This window comes from Pleuronectes platessa, chromosome 9, assembly GCF_947347685.1.
Source record: "Pleuronectes platessa chromosome 9, fPlePla1.1, whole genome shotgun sequence".
Taxonomy (NCBI): domain Eukaryota; kingdom Metazoa; phylum Chordata; class Actinopteri; order Pleuronectiformes; family Pleuronectidae; genus Pleuronectes; species Pleuronectes platessa.
Window position 1 is genome coordinate 11,947,200 of NC_070634.1, and position 23,513 is coordinate 11,970,712.

The 23,513-nt window shown below is 44.5% G+C and overlaps 1 protein-coding gene across 1 annotated transcript in view; it reads left to right on the forward strand.

The window, feature by feature from the left end:
• Window positions 1-21,548, forward strand: part of LOC128448145 (single-stranded DNA-binding protein 3) — a 32,354-nt gene extending 10,806 nt beyond the window's left edge. Inside the window, exons 2-6 of the mRNA XM_053430710.1 lie at window positions 264-336; window positions 3,807-3,868; window positions 13,235-13,319; window positions 20,792-20,820; window positions 21,545-21,548. Coding sequence (XP_053286685.1) covers window positions 264-336; window positions 3,807-3,868; window positions 13,235-13,319; window positions 20,792-20,820; window positions 21,545-21,548 — 253 coding nt within the window. The remainder of the gene's footprint in view (window positions 1-263; window positions 337-3,806; window positions 3,869-13,234; window positions 13,320-20,791; window positions 20,821-21,544) is intronic.
• The last annotated feature ends 1,965 nt before the right edge of the window (window positions 21,549-23,513 follow it).

Genomic DNA, 23,513 nt, shown 5'->3' on the forward strand with positions numbered 1-23,513 from the left:
ATTTATAAGAAGAAGATTTATGTGTTCGTAAATTAGGGGATGTCTTTGAATCTCCGAAAGTGTGGAGCCAAATGCATTGGCATGAAACATAAATAAAAAAAAAAAATACATGTATGTAAGTTATCTAGAGTGACGTGAAAAGATCTGAGGAAGAAGTGGAATATAAAGATGTGATATGATAAATACTGAATATAAAGATGTGATTCTGAACACTGAACACTGACCCCTGCCCCTCTCTCGCTCTCTCTCTTCTTGTTTTGCAGGTTAGCTTTATACGTGTACGAGTATTTGCTGCATGTCGGCGCACAGAAATCCGCACAGACCTTCCTATCAGAGGTAAGAAGTTCTTTCAGTCTGACCTCCTGTTCATGAAGGACGAGTTATTCTCCCTCTATTGTATGAGCAGGGCTGGAATTCACATTATAGGTTGTTGTGAGTTCAAGCAGCTGTTGAATAATATCACAACAAGCTGAGAACTGTAACCGAGTTAAGACCCTTTTTTTTTTTACAGTAGCTGAACAACAACAGTGTTTTTTAATTTGGCACAATGTAAACATGCCATCGTTTGGGCTACTTAATGCGATTAGCCGCCCCTTGTTATAAGCTCTAATTTGTAATCATAAACTCTGTATAATTACAGCAGTTTGACATATTGTAAGCATCTGTTGCTGTTCGCTTTCCGCTGTGACATTTAGAAACACGAAGCCAGTCCCTGCTAAGTTAAATCGAATGCACCTTCAGTGTCTGAAACTATTGCAAACATGTCCATTTGTCCCAGGTCTGCTGGACCTCTTCGTCTCCTATCAGGCCCCTGAACCGTCCAAGACGTGCAAGCTCTAATGTGTTGCATCCTCTTCCTTAATGGACATCCTCTCTGCTAATGGTCCCAGTCCAGGCCCCTGTTCAACACCTCCCCTCCCCACTGGCTTTATTCAGCTCCACTTAATACAATCCCCAACACCGAGATAGGGCTGTAATGGCAGGCGCGGGCAGGTCTATATCATTCAACATTAATACTGAAGTCATTCATCTGCCTTTTCATCGGGTGAGCTCGGTGCAGAAGCTGCTTTCAATCATCATGCACCGAAGACCCCACATTTTACAGACATGTGAGAATACAGCAGGAAATGTTGAAGACGTTTCGAACACGCGTCAGACGCAAAAAAATATAAAATATTATTAGATAAGGACGGAAAGTTGTCTATGTGCTGAGAACAAAAACATGTGATATCCCTGGTAGAATTCACTCACCAACATACAGCTTTTCCTGGTTTTGTAGAAATAAAGCACTGATTAGATTACACAGAGATATTACAAGACTAGTTTGACATTTTGGATAATATGTTTATTTGAACTTTAGCTGAGAGTTTTAATCATTTAAAAACTTAGGGTTTGGGTTGACTTGAAAAGGCTTTGGATTCTTGCAGGCATGAGACTGACAAAATAACTTTTGCTTTAAATCACACCTCCTGCATCAATCAGACACAATCAGACAGGAATTGTTTTGCCTTTGCTTTTAGTGCGCAGGCAGGCAGGCAGGCAGGCAGGCAGTCGGGCATTGCTGCTGGAAACCAGCCAAGCTGCCAACAACCAGTAGTGAACGTCTAAAATATGAACCAGAGATAGGGGAGCAGCACAGTGAGATAAAGTGGCCGTGCTGCCGAGAGCCTCACTGATTTCAGAGCCCTTGTGGGTGAATCTTCTCCCTGAGATTGAGTGTTAGTGGTGAGCTGTTGGATATGAGTGAAGCTCCGGGTCGCACACACACTCATAGATCCACACACACTTAGTCTGACTCAAACAGGAATTAAAACAACATCTACGCTGACAGGGATTAAAATAACAGACACAAACCGTCCGTGTCCACAAGGCAGGCAGGCGAAGACCGAAAAGTCCCTCTGACACTTTACTTGTCTCAGATGTAGCCCAATGGTTGTGTTTATTTCAACCACAGCTTCATTTTGAACCCGTTGTCTTATATGGTCAAAATCTGTGGACTGGGATTAGAGCCACAGTAACGGGTACATCCGAGCAAACACTGCAGCTTGACCTTTGACCTTTTCGCTTTCATGTGCCTCTAGCTGTAGGCTTTAGAGTGTCGAGGGATTCCTCACGAGTATTAGAAGAAAGTTTGCAAACGGACAGATTCATTAAACTCATCTACATCAGCTCATTGTTGTGCGGCTTCTCGTGAATTACACAAGACCTGATCGCCCTCCTCCCTGCTTTGATCATCACCTCTTTTTTCCCCTCAGTTCCCTCCTTATACGTCCTCTCTGCTCAGGGGCTCCTTGTTTCCTCCTCATTTTCCCGCTCCTTTCTTCTCACTGCAGTGACCAAGAGTGCTCCGTCGATTTACTTAGACCGTCCTGTAAAAAACAAACCTCTGTGCAAGCAGCTTATTACGACCCATAGTTATGTTTTATTACATGGCAACCACTAGTAAATTAGCCCCATAGTAACTGACAGGAGGTAAAGTGGAGTTGTGGTGGGGGGTTACAATAACGATGGGATGCTTACACACGTTTCAGCCAATCCTTTGAACATCCTTTTCACTCCTTGTAGGCTCCTATAGGTCGCATCCGTGGGTTGGGACGACAAACTAATATAGACTTGATCTCATACAAGAAAATAAAGTAAACATCTGTACCACCTTTACATCACTTACTGTACGGCGAAAAAAATGAAAAACTGACGAATAAAACACACGTACCAAAGACAACAGTAGGATACACTAAATAAGGCGGAAACCTCTCAAAGTTAACAGGAGCCAAGATCACGTTGAACATCTAATATTTTTAAACCGATAATAAACAGTTGCAGCATAGTTCCATTCTTTCATAGGATTAACACCGGCTCTGTATTGGTTTCTGTTTTCCGTATTTGCACTTTGTTTCTTTCTTAATCCAACATATGCTATTAACGGGTTGAGGATGTTTTCCACAGCTGCAGTGCATTCAGCTCTCTCAGCATCAGAATGTTTACATGTTTGTGCATCTGTCTTAGTGAGGACCCTCATTGGCATAATGCTATACCTTAACCATTAAAACTAAATGCCCAACCCTTACCTAAAACTAATTCGAACACACACACACACTTTTATAGTACAGACATCACACACTTCTGTCCCCGAGAGGACTGCCACTCCATGCTCTCCTGCACAGTGCAGCACTCAGCTCTTTAGCAGCATTAAATCAACAGGCCCACCCCCACATACGGCACATCACATCACTTTAAACTGCACTGGGGAAATCTATAGAATAGACACTTTAATAGAAATCTGAGGCCTGGATCTGTTTTTCTATTTATATATTTAGAAATGGAAAAATCTTGCTGCTCTCATGCTGTCCTCAGCAGACTCTGGTGAATCATCTCTCAGACTGACTGCACTGAATCTGTGTGTACTGTGTGCTGTGTTCCGTGTGTGTGTCTGTGTGTGTCTGTGTGTGTGTTGAGTCACGTTAGTAGTAGTGGGTGAAGCAGGCAGCAGGTCTGCTATCTCTCACTGGATCTTATCTCAGTGTCCAGATACAGGCAGGGGCTCTGCTGGTTTGTGAGGGCGATGGAGAGGCCTGCTGCTTCAAGACAGTCACACTGTCTTATCCACAAACTTGGCTCTGCACTTCACTGCACCGCGCTGCCCGACGGCCTGTTTCTATTGCTCTGTCCGTCTAAAGTTGGGGGGACGGTTGAGCAAAATGATTACATTATGCATAAAACATGCTGCGGTGTCTTAATTTTTCATTTCCTTCCTCCGTCTCCTGCCCTCAACCCCTTCTCCCTCCATCCCGCTTCTTTTCTTACAGATCCGATGGGAGAAGAACATCACACTCGGGGAGCCACCAGGATTTTTACATTCATGGTGGTGGTATGTATACATTGATCCTCTCTCTCTCTTTTTCCTTTACATGACCACACTCACACGCACATGTTTTTCCAACGGCTCACATTCATACTGTAGAAGTACTCTTGATGGTCTGAAAGAATGTGAAGGGGTGGAGAGGCACAGTAATTGCAGGGAATGCTAAGTGTATCATCTCACACGTGTTTAAGTGCTGTACTCCTGGCCTCCCTCTGATTGACAAGTGAGCTAACTTCCTTTTGCTCTGTCATTTAAACAGTAAAGAAAATATCACATAGACGTGTGCACTGTCCAGTAAAAGTCAAAATCAGGGACTGTCGTTGAGGTTTTAAAAAGTTTTAAATCTCCACACATGCACTGCAAACCTGAACTTGTCGAGACAGTGCCCAGAGGAGCTTTGGGTGTGAACGCAAATGTCACTGTCAGGCCATCTAGAGCAGAGATGATACAGAGGCTACATTCGTGCTAATGTGTTTTTGTTTTAAAATGGCTTTTTAAAACCAAAACTAAACTCTGTCCACAAAAGTGTTAAGTGCACATCAGTAATTATCCCTGTCTATACCAACACCTTATAAAAGAGGTATTCCAATACTTAAACCAGCATTGGAAAAACCTCCGATACCGCCAAAAAAGACCAAGTCTTCTTTTCAGTTTTTTTGTTTCACCTTGATGAAACTGCCAGAAATCCCTTCTTCTTCACATCTCCAAAACAGCAGTTGTTCTGTCCTGCCATCGTGCATGCTTAAATGAAAAAGTAATAGTCTGGATGAAGCCGGGAAGTTTGTCTGTATTTGTAAATTGGCACCATTAAAAGCATTCTGAATTACTAATTACCAATTCTTCTCAGTTAAAACGTAATGAATCTCAACCAATTTCTGGAGAAATAAGTAGCGTCTCTTCTCTATGATTTCTAAGAGGATTTATGGGGATTGATGTGATGGACATCCGAGATAGTGACTCTCTCAAAGTGTAAGTCACATTGAATCTAAAGATATGTGTTTCATGTGAGACTGAATCGTGATGATAAGGAGCGGCAGTTTTGATGTAAATTGCAGCTCTGAGGTTTTTAATGCAACTAATTTGCAGTTTGAAACATCTGCAGCACTGTAAAGTTTTTGAGACTCTCTTTTAAACCTGATTCTCCTTTGAACAGAACCAGACTCTGATGTGGCTTTTCCGTCTTTCCCTTCAGCTTCGACATTCAAATCAGATCTGTTAATGCTAGATACAAATACAAAGCAGTGTTTTCTGTTCCGCTGGAAGAATGACGTCAGTGGGCTTATTGCCTGATACATACACTGTTTTCCTCCATGTGTGAATAAGAGGGAAGGGGAACACCCAAATGCAGGATTCCCCCGTTTTTCTTGTTGTCAGGCCAAGAACTAGAAAATCCAACTGGAAGTCAAAGAGAGGGGAGCAGAGAGGCGAGAAGGAGAAAGCTGGGCAGCTGGGAAGGATGGAGACAAAGAGACAAACAGGCAGGCAGACAGGGAGTCTGAGACGCTGAATCCTTAGCAAGGCAAAAGCATGAGAGGCAACGAGAGCCGGGATAAGAGGTTTGACAGGGCCCGCTTTGTTTGTCATTCATGCTATCCCCCTCATCCGCAAAACCCCCTGGCTGGCCCTGTGTAATAAACCCGGACATGCGGCTTCGCTCATTCATTCTCTGTGGCCTCAGCATGTGTTGTAATTGTACAGCCTGTTGACACAGTTCATAATGGTCCTTTAAGAGCCTGGCTTCTTTCAACCTGACAGCTCTCAATTGGACAACTACTAGTAATACTGACAGAATGACATACACAAACATACAGCGGCGTGTACGTTTGCTCTCGTCTCCTGCCCAAAACCTCGGGGAGTGTATTTGTGTGTGTGTGTGTGTGTGACAGAGAGGAAGAGAGAGAGAGAGGGAGAGGGAGAGAGAGAGAGGGAGAAAGAGAGAAAGAGAGAGAGAGAGAGAGAGAGAGAGAGAGAGAGAGAGAGAGAGAGAGAGAGAGAGAGAGAGAGAGAGAGTTTGAAATTGAAAGGGAAACCATTCTCACTCGTAGTGTGACTTCTGACTGCATTGATGTACAGTATTTCAGCAGAGAGTGGCAGATGACCTTGTGTGTATGTGTGTGTGTGTGTGTGTTTGTGTCAGTTGGAGAGCAGGCTGATGATTAGCCAGACTGAGCAGGGCAGGGCTCCAGTGTAGTATGACCTAGCTGATGGGGCGTCTGTCTGGGCCCACGCAGCACGTGGACGGTAAGACTCACTGGGGGGGAGTGGGGTCTGGGGGTCGGCTGGGAGGAGCGGTCCTCCGTCCAGCCCTATGCCACCCAGCAACCCACCCCCACCTCCCCGTTTCAACCTCCAGCCTCCCCCAAAACAAAAGCTCCAGATGGTAGGAAAGCCACCAACCTCCCTCGTCCCTCACCCTTTTTCGCTCCCCCCTCTCTCAACCTTTGTCTGGAGGCCTGTCCCTTTGTTTGCGGAAGAGAGAGACCCCCGAACGGATTAACTCTTTGCATTCCAGCTTTCTTTTGTGTTAAACAGCCTAAATGTAAGACCCCGACCCTTCCACGCCCACCCCCCCCCCAGCCTCACCACTGTTGTCCCCTCCTCAGCACCTCACTTGGGGTTTTTCTTCTCCCCTCCTGTCTCTGCCTCTGTGGCTGCTTCCTGTAGGACGCCGTTGGTAGGTGGTGGAGGGGGTCTCCAGAACATGACCGTGGCTGTAAGTGGGGGAGGGGGAGGCAGGCTGGCGGTGGGGGTCACTCATCCACATCTGTTGTTATGGGTGGAGGGATAAAGAAAAGGCTCAGCGAGGACTGCAGGTGTTGATTGTGTCATTAGCTCCCTCTCTATTGGCTGCTGCTAGTTGTCTCCTTATCCCAAAAATCGATTGCCTTAACCAGTTTTCACTGGATGGCCGATGAATCCTGAGCACCCCCACCCCCATGACGGGAAAACATTAACGCGCACATGAAAACCTCAGCATAACAACAGCATGTGGAGGGATCCTCCTCTGTGTGATCGCCTCTGGCTGAAATTCTTGTTTGTGAGGGGGAAAGAAAACAGTGAGAGTGCAACGATCCTCTGCTCCTAAATGTCTGGACGGCTCTTTGTAAATACAATATAGACTCTTCTCCACCCTTCTCCTTCTCTTCTCCTCTACTCGTCTGATTTTCCTTCTTTCGTCAGGTCACATCATTCAGATCATAAATACGAGCGGCCGAGTTGGAAAAACTATTCATATCTGCCTCCTAATTGTAAATCAGAGTCGGAGACGTTGGGCATATCTGACAGAGATGATATTTCCCACTTGGTGAGAGGGAGTACAGTGTCAACAACACTGACGATAAATATAATCCAACAGTAATACAAATACAGTCCGTTCTGCTGATTTAAAAAGAGCGATACAGTGACTGTACCTGGTTTTTAGTTCATTCATTTTCTGTGTTTATAATGTTATTATAAACAAAAAAAAACACGAATGCACAATTCAACCGCTGAAATGACGACACACTGATGTCAGGTGCCCAAACCACCCAATGTCAAGTAAAGGTACACACAGTGAATGTGTGTGATAATGATAGAATACACGCTAAAGGGATAGTTCATCCAAAAATGAATTTTTTAATTCGCTCCCTATTTTGCAATGTGAAACCCCAACTTACTGGATGAAATGTTCACAAAGAAAGATCATTGGACTTTTAAGAGTGAAGATGCCCTCAGTCTTTAGGTGTACACCAATGCCCTAATGCAGACATCAGGTACTTTCTGAAGTTGCAGACACCAAACAACTGTAAGTGGTTGAGTTTGGGATAAATCAGATTAAATCTCCAGTCTTTGCTGTGTAGTTTCAGATAAGAATCTTTTCAACTTAGAGCTTTTTATGTGATTAATGGGTTAGTTTGCAAACACAGAATTCAACACGCAGAGTTCATCGAGAGATTTGACTTGGTCGACTACAAGCCCTCTTGTCACATTGAGTGAGGGAGTTGACACCCTGAAGGAAAGTCCGCTGCTGTGGGTTTGTAGTCAGCCATGAGCCAAGAGAACCTGGTGCAAGTTTCTTTGCAGAAACAACACACGTTAACTCAAGATGCCAGCACTGCCTACGCTGGAATTCATTTTCCTCTCCCACTTTCTGGCTGTCCAGAAAGTCTCTCATGTGCAGTGTACCTGAGAGCAGGAGTACACTCCACCTGTATTACACTCACAGTACAACTTCCTGTTTTTGTTTTTTAAGCCGTTCATCTTCTTGCAATGACAGTTGCTGTATTTATTAGCCACAGTCCAAAGGGAGTATTCCTGATTTACATGGCACAGTGATGTTGTTTTCTCCTCCTGCTCGCTGAATGCTCTGCTGCTACCAGGAGAATAGATGCTACTTGAGTCACGGTAATAAAGACAACTGGAAGGGTTGTGCTTCTTCGCCTCCGCTCTGTGATTGCAGCATTTTGTCCCATTAAGAAGAGTCTGTTCTGATAAGATGGGGGAAGACGGCACGGTGGGCTCTCGGTAACTTTGTTTTTCGGACTCTGGTTCTTTCAGTGATGCTCTGCATCATCTACATTCATCTCCATATCTTCTCTCTTCTGACCAATTTACAGGCTGGTTAGATGTGAGGACAGACACACGCGCAGGATTATCATGTAGACCTGCCATCAGCGGCCTGTCTTTGCCGTCCCTTTGTTTACTCTCCTTATTATAATGGAAAAGCACATTGTTACCACTGGCTTTGTCAGACTACAGTTAATTGCAAATAATTATCATGATGACATTTAAATTTAGTAATTGTCTTCTTCTGGACGGCTGGACGCTAATCCTTCCCACTTCTGTTCTGGATACAAAGTGTGTGTGTGTGTGTGTGTGTGTGTGTGTGTGTGTGTGTGTGTGTGTGTGTGTGTGTGTGTGTGTGTGTGTGTGTGTGTGTGTGTGTGTGTGTGTGTGTGTGTGTGTGTGTGTGTGTGTGTGTGTGTGTGTGTGTGTGTGTGTGTGTGTGTGTGTGTGTGTGTGTGTGTGTGTGTGTGTGTGTGTGTGTGTGTGTGTGTGTGTGTGTGTGTGTGTGTGTGTGTGTGTGTGTGTGTGTGTGTGTGTGTGTGTGTGTGTGTGTGTGTGTGTGTGTGTGTGTGTGTGTGTGTGTGTGTGTGTGTGTGTGTGTGTGTGTGTGTGTGTGTGTGTGTGTGTGTGTGTGTGTGTGTGTGTGTGTGTGTGTGTGTGTGTGTGTGTGTGTGTGTGTGTGTGTGTGTGTGTGTGTGTGTGTGTGTGTGTGTGTGTGTGTGTGTGTGTGTGTGTGTGTGTGTGTGTGTGTGTGTGTGTGTGTGTGTGTGTGTGTGTGTGTGTGTGTGTGTGTGTGTGTGTGTGTGTGTGTGTGTGTGTGTGTGTGTGTGTGTGTGTGTGTGTGTGTTCTGACAGTGCCACCGCGTTTCTTTTAGCCTTTTTCCTCATTTGAATGAATAAAACTAACAAGTTTGCACGACCACTCAAAGTAAGAGCAGTTCAAAGTTTCCCTCTTTCTGGAGTTGTGTGGCTCAAATACCACCAGTTACTCTACATAATACCATAAAGAGCTTCCCATGATGAGGAGATTAGATGGAAACGATTAGATAATTGGATAGAAAATGTACTGTGTGCAGAGAACAAGATTTCCCGCAGATTGCTGCTGCTAATTAACCGCGTTTGTTGACTTCCCAGATCTTTTCTGAAGATTAATCTGAGAAGGAAGCGACAACAACTCTGTCACAGGCTTCCCCTCTTGAAGTGGGGGGGGACTGTCAGACCTGCGCTAACAATGGTCACATCCAGATTTTGACGAACAACACATGAGATGTTACAGTAGAACAGAAAATGTTACCCGGACCCTGAAAATTAAGTTTGAAAATCAGTGTCCCTGTTCAATTGTGGTGTTAACGTCCATCCTGAGACATCTCATCACGAGTGTTTAATTAGTCTGTTCATACCTGGAATTAAATTGTGTCCTGAATGTGTGTCCTGTGACCTATTGTGATTGGATATCACTTGCCTGATCTATATGCAAATAAACAGGGCCACCGTTTATGTCCACGAAGACCAAATTATGTTTTTACCCAGTTAATATTTATGTCCAATGATATTGTGTCTGTTGTTTTGTAAGTGTGAGCGAGAGATAAAGGAAACTTGCGGAGACAGGAGGGGCTGAATGAATCAATGAGCCGCACCCTGATGTCCTTTGAAGAAAGATTGTACTCGTTTGAAAATCATCATGTGGTGCTCGGTGTTGATATTGTGGCGGTGAGCACAAACAAAGCAAGTATTGTCACTGAGAAGCGTAAAAACACATTTGATTCATAGTGGAACTGTAGCGGGTCAGAGAACATCGGCTGAGTAGGCGGCCCAGGACGCATTTATACGACAGCCGAGACGAGACACACAAGAGAATTAACAGAAAAACACGAATTCAAAAGCAGCACAACACAAACAAAACAAAAAACGGAAATGACAAGCCAAGACAAGCATTACTGTTTACCGTAACACCTCAAATAGACAAACATCACATTTTAAGCAGCAACTGGCTTGTCAGGGTTTTTACAAACAGCTCATTTGACGGCAGTGAGTAACTCTTCTTGTTTCATTGTCAACAGCCGTGGTCGCTCACTTCTGTTGTGATTGTGTTTCCGCTGTTTGACTTTTGTAGGTGTGCCGTGGCTTCTGCGGTTGTGTTGTGGCGTTTGTAGTCTTATTGTTGCTCTTGGATTTGTGTTTTCGGTTAATACGCTTGTGTGTGACTTCTCGGCCAACATAACTGCGTTCAAACAGAGAAAAGAATGTGGCCCCATGTGTCCCGGACCACCTCTGAATGTGGCTGGAGTGATCAGATCTGAGGGTGCATTCAGAAAGCATTTGTGTGCGATCAGACCTGATCTTGTGATTGGATCACTCAAGGGTCTGTGTTTAATTAATATTGTAGAATTATATTCTGCTCTTGAACGAGTCACCTGTTGACACCTGACGGCCTGTCTCATTTCCTTTTCACACTCTAACTCCATGCAGAGACATGCATACTATGTCATCCACCTAAAATAATATCAGAATAATGAAAGTCTTTAGTCCCGCCCACCTGTGATGCTGCCTCAGATTATGCAGAGAGACACAGAATGAGATTTCCCTCCGCGGCTCAGACGCAGGTCAGCTGTTCAAATTCGCAATATATTTCAGACGTATGGGGCCAGGAGATGTTAGATCACCTTGCTCCTACACCCCCCCCCCCCCCCTCCCCGTGCCCACACCTGGTTGTGTGTTTTCGTAACAAAGTCTAACCTGCGTCCTGTTTCATTTCCCTGAGAGCTGATTGGATTTGCGATGGTTGCGCCTTCTCGCCGTCGGCTCTCCTCTGACGGAGCGGCAATCTCTTTAGTACCATCCGATAGATATGATAATGTACACAGGCTTTTATTGTCAAGTGACAGAAGGGCAGCACTACACACACATTCACACACCATATGTTTTCTGCACCATCTTTGCCCTCCTTGTCTAGAGGGGACCCCTGGGCTCCCGTCGAGGCCTCGGGGCATCAACTCTGTCTTTTAATCTTTAACTACTTTTATAACACATTTCTTTTTGAGCTCATGTGCTTTGAGAGGTTGACACTGTGAGCTGCTGGGTTGCAATTTATTGTTCTTTTTATTTTTAGGACATTTATTGACGCACCCTTGTTTACTTGATGCCCAAAAAGGGAGAGTGTACATCAGCGATCATCAGTGTTTTATAATAACCGTATTTAGGAGATAATAACATTAAACCGTGAAATCAAACATTTAATTGTGAAGGGGAAATGACCAACATTTGACCGGGGGCTACCGAGCCATTATTTGACAGTTCTGGGCAATCAGCTAATATTTTCCGCTCCATTTCGCAGACTATCATTCAAGTATCACGGCTGCTCCCAACAGCAGCACCAAGAATGCATGTACCAGTTTAGTTGAACCGTTAAATGGCAGCAAGCATTTACTCTCATGAATTCAGCAGTCTGCATTTTTTTGTATGCTGTCCATGAAATCAATAATCTGGAAGAAGGAGAAGTCCTTAATGTGGACTGGCTTACCAGGTACTTAATTTCAGTGCAGTAATTAAGGGCCTGTCTGGAGTGGGACCTAGTGGCCCCTGCTGCCCTGGAGGAGTGGGGATTGGTCTAATTAACCAATATGAGTATGGCTGATTGGGCAGTAAGGAACATAATCACAGCTGATTGGTCAATAACCTGCAGGTCAGCGGGGCAGGCTGAGAGGAACATTTGGGGACGGTTCCTTCCTGAGCTCCAGGCTTCAGGCTGGGCTGTACAGTGGAGTCTGCACTTAATGTGACTGGAGGAGCTTCTCGGTTTTACACTGCTTTAAAACAAAAATCTAATTACTTTGTAGAAATGTGTTAAAAAATGAAAGTTCAGAGGGTTTCGTTGTGTATTTCAAGCTGAAAAGGTAAAGGCTAGGCAGTTTTATTTATTAACTAGTTATCATGTAGTTTCGTTGTGGTTTACGGATCATCCAAAGAAATTAAAATACATTTTTAATCAGAAATCACAATTGTCATGCAAAAAACAGAGATTTATACAGTGGTTCATGCTTTCTGATGTCTAAATACTGAGGGGTTTATGGACTATGTGTTGGACAAACAAGAGATTTAATGAGGTAATCTTAGTGTTTTAGGAGTTGCAGGCCTTGATTTTGTGTTTTTAGATCAGATAATTCCAAAATTTTATAATAATTTTGCTAATTTGTGTTTTTTATTATCTAAATAAGCTTCATGCATGTTCTTAAATTGAAGAAGTTTATTACATTTGTACATCAAAATTGTGTTTTGCTCTCAACAGACTTTTCAAAACTTATAAAGTTAAATAAAGTGGCTGTGCTGTTGCTTATTTTAAGGTGCCATTAACCTCGGTTGTCACATTTTTACTTGGACTTGATAGATACAACTTAAGAATGAAACTGACACAAGTCTCTCAGTGTGTCATTATTCACTTCATTTTTCTCACTAAATTATTCTTATCATCATCTTTCACAAAAGCTGTTCACGTGAACAATGAACATTTCTTATAATTTGTTTTGAGGTTTGAGGAACAAAAATGCTTGTTTTTATTACCTCGAAATATACTGTATATAAAAAGAGTGATTTCTTTTATTTCTACCATATTCATAACACTACTGAAACATTCCAAACACAACCTGCTTCAGCTGAGTGTGCAGATTTGTTCATCAGTTCACACAAGCACTCAGAGCACGCAACACAAACTTATCTCCATCAGATATATGCAACCTTGTCCACAACAGAAACACAAGAACCAGGTGATGTGTGTTTGGATTTTGCAGCAAATTGTCTAACCAATGTCGCTCTGTCGTCCTGTGTGCACAGTGTATTCTGGGATCTGTACTGCGCTGCCCCGGACCGGAGGGAGACATGCGAACATTCCAGCGAGGCCAAGGCTTTCCATGACTATGTGAGTGAACTTAACCAACCCTCGGGTTGTGTGCGAGGGACACAAATACACACACACACTAACACACACAAAACCACACGCTTTTACACGTGGTTACGAGCGTATGCGAGCACATCAAGAGTGTGTGGGACGTTTCTGACTGTGATAATGCTGCTGGTTCTTGTTTTGACATGTTTCTCGCTGTCTGCGTGTCTGCTGCTGCTGCCTCTGGTTGAGGTGGGACAGTCTCTGAGGTAAACATCTGAAATAGGCTGCTTTTAAAAATGCAGCATCTATGACCACCAGTTCTATATTTTATGGCGAAGCCCCTTGACCTCCATGTTTAAACTTTAAACGTCTGACAGAGCTCTTCATGCCATTCTTCCTCGTTTCACACAATCCATCTTGGCTGCTTCCCTCGACTCAGCTGCCGGCCGCACTTCCTCAAACGCCGACCCCCTGACCCCTCAGCCAAATTGTCAGTGTGAGGTGAAAGGTCGCGGTGCTGCCCGGCTATTTATTGGTCCACTAACTGTTTCTGTAAAGGTCAAAGCACATAAAGCAGCTGGCTGATAACATGAGCACATTAACACACACACATACGCAAACAATGCATACAAACACACACACACACACACACACACACACACACACACACAGGACACTTTTGGAGCTGGGCGAGCTTTGCTGGTTGTGGCTGCAGGGGCTGGATGGGGTGATGAAAGGTAATAGTCTGCAGCCCCCTTGACCCTCTCATCTCATGGAGGGCTAAAGAAGTCGATCAGTAACCTACTACACACACACACACACACACATGCACACTGGCTGATTTGTGAGAATTGAGTCTTTGTTGGCTTTCATTATTGCAAATGACCATATTGATGTGAACATGACCCTCGCAGCCCTTACCTTAATATGTTTTAGAATTGATTTATATCATTTACTATGTTAAATACTGTGTATGTAGTACATTGTCTGATTCTTTTATTAACTCAGTCCAGCAGCATCACTGTGAAATACAGAATTTAACTGCAGCAGTTAGCAAAGACAACAGAGTAATATCACTTGTATTAGATTATCCATGTTGGGTTCTACACATGTAGCTGAGGCTAATGCTGGGGGGTTTTCTTAGCAAAGGTTGAGCTGTGACCTAAAAGACGCAATCAGCAAGCGCTTGTGAGTGTCCATATAACTGTTTACAAACTTTTTCAGATGTATCGGTAGAGTCATTAGGATTTCAAATGAAAACGTAGTAATGCGGATGTGACATTTAGTAACGGCGGATGGACCATCTATGTAAGTGACAAAGGCAATGGCAGCTGATGCCCGGGGTTCTGCATGCTAAGTCGAGCTTCACTGAACCTTGAATAGACAGGTGGACGGCTCTTTGTGCAGCAGTGGGGGTGCAGCTGCAGGGTTCTGTGGACTGAGGCCAGCAGCAGGTCTTTGCTCGCTGCGCCTCAATTACTGCAGGTCACTTTTACAGTTCCTGAAACAAAGCTGCAACCAGCATCACCACAGTCCGAGCAAATAGCCCCTTCCGAAGGTAGGTTTCGAATCTACCTAGCACTGCACTACCTAGTCCCAGTAAAGGTTACTGTGGCAGGAAGTTGACTGGACTGGCCACTCCAGCTACTATGATGGTTCCACCAGGGCAGAAGTTAAAGCTGAAATAGATTAAAGTTGCTATTCTTAACATTTCATCATTTCATTCCGGCTGTTTTAGCCCGTAGCCACTCGCCCATTCAGTTGAACCCTCTTATGAGATTTGACAGCAAAAGTGTGAGCACTTGTCAGCTGAACAGATTACATTTGTTGTGCATGTACTACACATATGTGTGTGTGTGTGGGGGCGCGTGTTGATGTGTGTGTCTCTATGTTCCGTGCCTCCCTCTGTGTGTGTGAGTGTGTTGGACAACCATAAGATTAATTACATGGTTAATTAAACCTAGTAGTTAATTAAATCTGACAACTGTGTCTAATTAATCTAAATGCCATATAATTTCCTACACCTTTCTCCAGAGGTAGGCCAGCTGGATACCTGCGTGTCAGCTCTTTAACAGCTCCGCTCTGACAGGTCTGGTCAATGTAAGGCTGTGGGGGGGGGATGTTTCAAGCTGCAAACTCTTGCCACTGTTAAAGACGTGTTTTAAAAGTCCATATGTTTCAGCCTGTGGCGACGTAAATCAGTCGGGAGCACTAATTGTAATGGGGTGTTAATGAATGAACTCCAATTGCAGTGCGATATTTGAAGTGTGGGAGTAATGGGAGGCCACGAGGTGTTTTTCTTGTTTTAACAGACAAACACATGACTTTGTTCTGGTCCAATGATTCGAGTTCAGACAGTGAGCTGTCAGACGAGGGCCGATTGGTGGATGACGCATCAGGGAAAAAATATGAAGAAGACTTTCGCTTTTGACTCCCTTTATATTGTTTTAAGATTTAACAAATCTCCTTCTTTTCATTCTTTATTGAAGTCAAATATTCACATCAACACTTCAGATATTCCAGATGTTTGGTTCATAATATTCATACAATACAAACTCATGTGCTCTCTTTTTGGAAAATTCCAAGATTTCCACTAGACTTTAAAATGAACTCTTTCTAAACAGTGTTTGGCTACACTATAAGGAATTGTATAAAATGGTCTTTCTTTGATTTGGTCTGTTGGTGATTATAAATGTTGGAACCTCAGATTCAACCCATAACCAGAGTCAATACCGCAATGTGTGTGCGTGCAACGAGGGTGTGGCCGGGACTAAGACGAGGTAAAATGCAGGACTAGGTGTGAGTGTGCTGTTGCGACTGTTACTGTGTGCAAGTGTGTGTGTGTGTGTGTTTGTGCGACAGTAGAAGGAGAGAGAGTGTCAGGGTCAAAGCGTGTGATTCCCCCGGGTGATGAGGGGTCTGTCTGTCTCTGATTAGCTGTGGCTCCTCGGTCCCCGCAGACCGACGGCCCGATCAAGTCTCTATCACGGCCCCTAGCTGATAACGGCTCCCTCATTCCCCCGAGTCTCCCCGGATCACAGAGTGAAAAACAACATGGCTCCCCGGAGTCACACACACTCCGCTTGGCATGCTGCTCAGCAGGAATAGCGAAAGAGGAATCTACGAAAGATAAACCAGGATTCTTTCATTAACACATTTATAAAAATGTTTACATAATTTATATTATTTCTCTGGTATCTATGCCGTCGGTTTATTGTGGATAACAGTGAGAAAATATTATCCCACTGCTGTAAAATCCATTTTCAAAGAAAAACTGTTTGCTTATTTGTTTCCTGGAACTAATTGGGTTGCTAGGCAACATTGAGCCGGAGTCGAGTCTTAGTTACAGATTTGGTTTGGCTCGGCTCGGTTTGGCTCAATTTGGCCCAGATTGAAGGCAGCTCTTACTCAGCGCTGTCCTACTGGCCCTGTTGGAGAGCGATGATGTCGACTTTGTGGACTCTCCAGTTTGGAGAAGATAATGGAATATAATGTGCTAATCCTCAGATCTGGGGACTGGTTGACAGCTAATCCAGGGGAATGTGGTGGGATTGGATCCCTGGCCGCACTCCCAGAACTGGAGGTCTCTGACTGGCTGGATTGCTGGTTGGCTTCACCCCTGGATGGTGAATCTGCTATCATAGCCACGCGTTAAAAAAAAAACCTCGCACATGCCGACACATTTGTGTGCATATCACACACCCACACTCGTATGCAAATGAGCGGCTCACTCTCAGAGAGATGATACTGTATCACAAAGAGACGGAACAGCCTGAAGTCCTGTACCTCTGTAAAGTAATTTAAGTTGCCTCTCTTGTCGTCTTAATTGTCTTAGTTGTGTTTCTGTCCTTCCTCTTCACATTGCCGTTTAATCACGCTTATTTCCTAAAAGAGATCTGCACATCGTATAGTTGTATTGTCTGAGGGAATGTGGATGTTCCTCAAAAGAGCACTTTGTTGAGGGAACGTGTTTGATTTGAAGAGCGTGGCACATCTTTATTATCTCAATATGAATGATTAAGAGACTTGAGCTTTGGGAGGATGAAATAATACATATTGCACACACACACACACACACACACACACACACACACACACACACACACACACACACACACACACACACACACAGAGACACACAAATGCATTCTTTAAATTAAATTTAAGGAGATATAAGAATGAGGCTGTGTTTTGTCTGTGTCTCCTTCTCTCTCTCTCTCTCTCTCTCTCTCTTTCTCTCTCTCTCTCTCTCTCACACACACACACACACACACACACACAAACACACACACACACGCACACAATCACCCTTGCAATCACAGACAAACAGTCTTTCAGGAAGTGATACACTCCGGCCTTGTTGTCGCAGACATTTTGCTTCGCCCCAGTCAGAGGTCGCAACCCTGAACATCTGCGTTTCATGCCAACCCGGGTTCACTGCCTGCGGAGTGTCACAGATTTAGTGCCACAAGTGCGTCATTCATCGCAGTGCTCCACTGACTCCCCTCAGCTCTCGGCTCACTGATGACAACTGTCACGGCGGTGGCTGAGATGGAGGAGTCAAACATGGGCATCTGACATTTTCTATAGAAAGTCGCACCTTATCCAAAAATAGCACGTTAGCAAAGAGAAAAGCCTTATAGATGTTTTTGTGAATTGAAACATTCTTTGTATTAGTGTCTTCAATGGGAGAATTCACTTATTTTTTACTCATAATTAAACCCTCAAAGTGCAATTTACCCATCCCAGTCTCCCTAAGTATACCAGTATAACATCTAAAAATTACATAAAACCAAATAATATGAATTTTCTGTCATCCTCACAATTGAGAAGCTGCAACAAGCAAACGTTTGTCACCTTTGCCTGATAAATGACTCAAATAATGAATCGACTATTAAAACAGATGCTAATTCAATTTTGGGTCTAATTGTTTGAGCTGTGAATCTATTAACCCACTTAAATATGTAATGAAAATAAGAGTTGCAGCTTTGGTCCGGTGTGTTCCCAGCGTGCAGTGCGCAGGCCGTAGATGGACGGAGGCGCACTGTTGGCCGTTGCCCGGGGATTCTTTGAGAGGGTTAAACATTTGTTCGTGTGGACCACAGTAACAGGTGGCACGAGGGGAGGAGCCGCGCTCTGTCAACAACTGCTGATGGCCGAGCCTTTGTCTGGACCCTCGTGTGTGATTTCCTCTGTGTTTTCCATTCTCCACAACTCCCTGCGTGGCCAGACCAGGTGCTCACTCGTCTAATTTAAGGCCACATGTCTGCCGGATCCCTTCTTTCCCTCTCACGACCGTCTTTGTCTCTGTCCTTTTCTATTTATTTTTTGTTGCAAAGACTGAATTTACTCATCCTGCACAGTTTCTCCTGCTTCAATTCCTCTCAGGTCTTTTTCACCACCAACAACCCCCCTCACTCCACTCCCCCTGCCGCTCTTTCTCTCCTTTCCTCCCCTCCGTTCCACACTCTTGCTCCCCCCACCCCCCACCCCTCTCTTTGCCTCCCTCCCTCCCTCCCCTCTCTCTAGAGGAGATTGATTGGGTAATCTGGCTGGGTGCCAGCGGTGCCCGCTTTCTTGCTCGGGGGAAGGAGAAAAGCGGGGGCGACATGACGACATGCTGGAATAATAATAACATCCATAAAATAGGCAGAGTAGGTATGGATGGAGGGATGAGGTGAGAAAGAGAGAGAGAGAGAGAGTGAAAGAGAGAGCGAGAGCTGGGGAATGGAGTTGGCGTTGGCACGGCGATATCTTCTTCATACAGATTTTTCTGGCCTCTTTCAGTAAACGTAGCCTACACACACACACACACACGTGCACACACATGGCGTGCCTAAACATTTTGCGTCTCCATTTCTGTCCGTCTCTATCTGTCTTCCCATCTCTCTGTCCTCCCTCGCTCCCACCACCACCTCCGTTTGCACCCGTGTCGTCTTTTAATATCAAGCAGCGTGTGGAGTGCAGTCTGCAGGCAGATGGGCGTCGAGCGAGAGGACGCTGTCTTTGTGTGCCGTTTGTTTACCGTTGTTGCCATCTAAATGAAAAAGGCCAGTAGGCTCCTCTGTCTGTGTATACCTTTCCTGTATCTGAGGGAAGCAACAAAGCCTGAAAGTGCTGCCCTCAAGCTGTGTGTGTGTGTCTGTGTGTGTGTGTGTGTGTGTGACTGGAGGTCTGGAAGTGACAGAAGCAGGAGGATCAAATATTGTTTATGATTCCTCTCCTCGCAGGTTCATTCTGGGCAAGTTTAAACTGTGCTGTGGTTTTAGCATTTGATCTCATGTGGAGCACTGGCTCCTGGATCTGTGTCAGACAGAGACAGACATGGAGAGGGACAGATGGAGACAACAAACCGGGGACAGAGTCAGAGAGACGAGTGACAGCGGGAAGAAGGAATGGGGGGAGACGGGAAGCAAGAGGGAGTTAAGGAAGGAGGGAGGGAGATGTGTCGGTGTGCAGGAAGAAAGAGGTGTCTGAAGACACTGGGGACTTTTTTTGAAGTCTGCGTTTTTCATAGTTTATCTTAGTTTTGGTTCTCGCTCTGCGTTTGCATCCTGCTAGCCGGAGCAGGGAAAATGCCACAAATTCGCCAGTGCAAAGTTATTGCAGAAGCCAAACCCTGCAGCGTTCACTCTCCCTCTTTGCATGCAGATTTCCATCCCAGTCCCATTTAATTTCCCTAACCCAGTTACCCATGAATGCCCTCCCCTTTGCAACATCATCATCCATAAAATTTAAACCAATGCCTTAAATGAATACTACATTCTGGGAAATAGTGGCATCTCCTTGGGGCAGTTGTTCTTCTCCCTCTGGGAAAACTGTGAGAAAGCTGCCAATTTGATTCCAGCTTAGTCATTTTCAGGAAATTATGGTTCAATAATTAGAAAAGCTAAAACAAAACAATATTCACCACTTGTTTGCCCTAACTGTAACTGGTTTACTGTGGGGGGATTGAAGTGAGCAATTTGTTGGGGGTTAGAAGTTCGAGGGCGACCTTCCAATGCCAGAGGTGTTTATGTCTGTTGTCTGTGGTCCTTCTCCTGCCAAGCTCATGTCTCCTGACTGGGCACACACACACACACACACACACACACATACACACACGCACGCACGCACACACGCACAGACACACACACACACACACAAACACACACACACACACACACACACACACACACACACACACACACACACAAAAAAAAAAACACTCTCTCTCTCTCTCTCGCTCTCTCTCTCTCTCTCTCTCTCTCTCTCTCTCTCTCTCTCTCTCTCTCTCTCTCTCTCTCTCTCTCTCTCTCTCTCTCTCACCATCTTTGATGTTCCCCAGTGACTCCCAAACCACATCCACTTATCCATTTATTTATTGTGTAAAAAAGACCCTGTCCTGCACAACACAGCATAAATTACTGCAATTATGATCCTTCTGCTGTGTTTGCGTTTACTTGAATGGAACTTTCCTCTGGCAACCTGTGCTGACTTGGTGTTTTCCTAACTCCATGTCCCAGGTTCAGGTGGTGAGGGCAGAGGCAGCCTGGTAAAGGTTAACACTTTTGAAATACCACTTTAGTGAGTATTTCACTGTTTTACGCTGTAAGTTTTTTTTTCTTCAAAGTGAAGCAACGCTGCTCATCTCCTTTTCCAGCTGTGGTGCTCCCTGCTCTGTTCTCCCAGAGCCAGGCTCGGAGCAGCACTCCATTACTGCCGCTCCTCATTAGGACTAAAACTGTGACGATGGTTACAGGGATTGTCAGGAAACCTATCTTTAAACATACACTCCCGTTGGTTAACTCAGGCAGCTGAGGAGCCATTTCCTACTTCTTCGCCCAAGTCCGTAAATTAGATCAAATCACATTGGAGCTGCGTTGGATGTTACACGAGAAAAGTTGGATTTCTAAGTCAAGCTAGATTGCTCGCCTTTGTGTAGGTCCACACGTGCACATTAACTGTCTGCAGGGGAACTTTGTGTAAAAGTGTGTGACGCTGTGTAATTATTGATTAAATGAGATTCAAGTCACCAAAAAAAAACACACATATGTATATGATTGAGTTGTGTCTTCAGGTGTTCCTTTATGCAAGAGTCTAAACCATCACTCATTGCTTTGAATGCACAGTCATAACTGAAGGCTCCTCAGCTCTTCTCTCTATAGAACATATATTTATACACCAACAAACCTTTCAGATTGTTCCCATGTCGCTATCACTTACGTGGCCTTGAGACATGTATGAATTTCTCTTGACTCTTGTCTGTCTTGTGTCAGGTGACTTTCAGTTTCCCCTTTGAGGGATTGATAAAGTATCTTGTATTTAACCACACCGTATCATATCCTACCTTACTGTATCGTATTGTCAGGTATTGTACAGGGCTAGAGGATGTTTGTTTTATCCTTGTTTTTAAATACAATACAACTAATCGTATCAAAAATAGAGGTTGTCAGTTTTATGAATAGTTTGTTCAAATCAGATGAAAAGATAATAAAGAGGAATACATTTTGTGTGTTAACTTTACTTTCACTTCTCTTAGTGTGGTAGCTGCTTTTCACATTTTGCAGTCTCATCCTTTATAACAATCCTTTTTCTATAAGTCACTCCTGCCTTTTCCTTGTTTCCCAGATGTTTTTGTCCACTCTAATAATATTTTTCCTTCTCTCTCTCACACACACGCACGCAGGCACACACACGCACACACATTCACACACATGCACTCACGCGCACGCTGTCCTGCCCTCCCTAATTCGCCCCTGCTTCTCTTTGTGGCACTGGTTAGGCTTGTAGCTGGCAGACGTTTCAGCCTGGCACAGTGTTCCTGGCACAGCTTGTGTGTGTGTGCTGTCTGCGGTACAGCTCTGCCAGTCCACCAGTCTCAAGTACCAGCTGGGCACCCAAACTCTCAACCAAAATAAACTGGCCACGCCACCATTGAGCCCTCGGTGGAAGCATGTGTGCGTGAGAGTGCGATTGCTCGTCTTTATGTGTGCACGCACACAGGTACATGTCTGTGCTGCTGATCGGACACCACCCTTATTAAGTCACATGGAAGCGAGTGGTGAAACAAACACAGTCTTTCCTCAGATGAATGGCTGAGATGTTCGCCCGTCTCAACTTTGCATTACACTGAAGCCCTCCCTGCTAGGATTAAGGACTAAAACAATTACAAAGACTTATTTGCAATTTAAATTCTCCTAAATGCAGACCTAATCCCCGTTTTCCAAAGGCAGCAATACTGAGAGGCAGAATAAATGTGTGAGAGAGATCCAATTCAAGCCTCTGCTGGGGTTTCTGTTGCTAAAATAACACTCTAAGTTATAGGGGGGGGATAATGAATGTGCTTTGAGCTGGTTGAGTCAGATTTGGAGAACGGTTTGTTTCTCGTGTTTGCAATGACAGGATGAACACACAGAATCAGCAGGGGAGTCAATTATTTCCACATCATTTGCGTGAAGGGATGGACACACTTCTTTCAAAATGTCATGTGATGTGCCTGTGTGTGTATTTACATATTCACATGTGGGTGCGTTAAGGTGTCCTGATGGCGGGGGCCACAATGAGCGTGCTTTACTGCTGCCCAGGGTATATTTACCGACAGTGACTTTAATGCAGTGTAATGATTATTTTTATTCCAGGTACTTTGGCAGCCCGCTCGCTCTGAGTGGAATGACTCCCCATTGGCTCACTGATTACCTCTGTGACTGCTGCCACACCTGGCTCCTTCAGCTCTCCTCTCGCTCCAACATTACACCTCCACGACGTCCTCCCCTTTCATTACAGCACCTTTATCAGGCCCTCCCTCTTTCTCAGTATTTACCCATCTTCTAAATTCAACAATGGGCTATACCCTCAGTTTGTTCGGTCTTACTCCTCCTGCCTCATCTCTTCATCTCTTCTTTCCCCTCCATCACTCCATCAGTTACCTTGTTTAGTGCAGTGATTTCAACCTGCTGACCTTATCGACCTTTGCACCTTCATAAGTCGCCTTTCTCACAGCCTGCTCAAGGCTGTTGAGTGAAAAAAGATACACCATTACAGTTTAATGCCAGCCGGGGAGATAGCTGAGACTGTATTTCAAATGGAGGTACACATAGGGTCTGAAAATTTAAGAAATTTGAAATGCCTGAAACCTGTCTCTTGCTAAGGGTGACTCCACAGGTGGCAAAACAAAGACAGTTTCTATAAAAATCTACGAAAGAAATTGTGAGCATTTTCCCAAGGAGTGGATGTTCTTCTTGAATA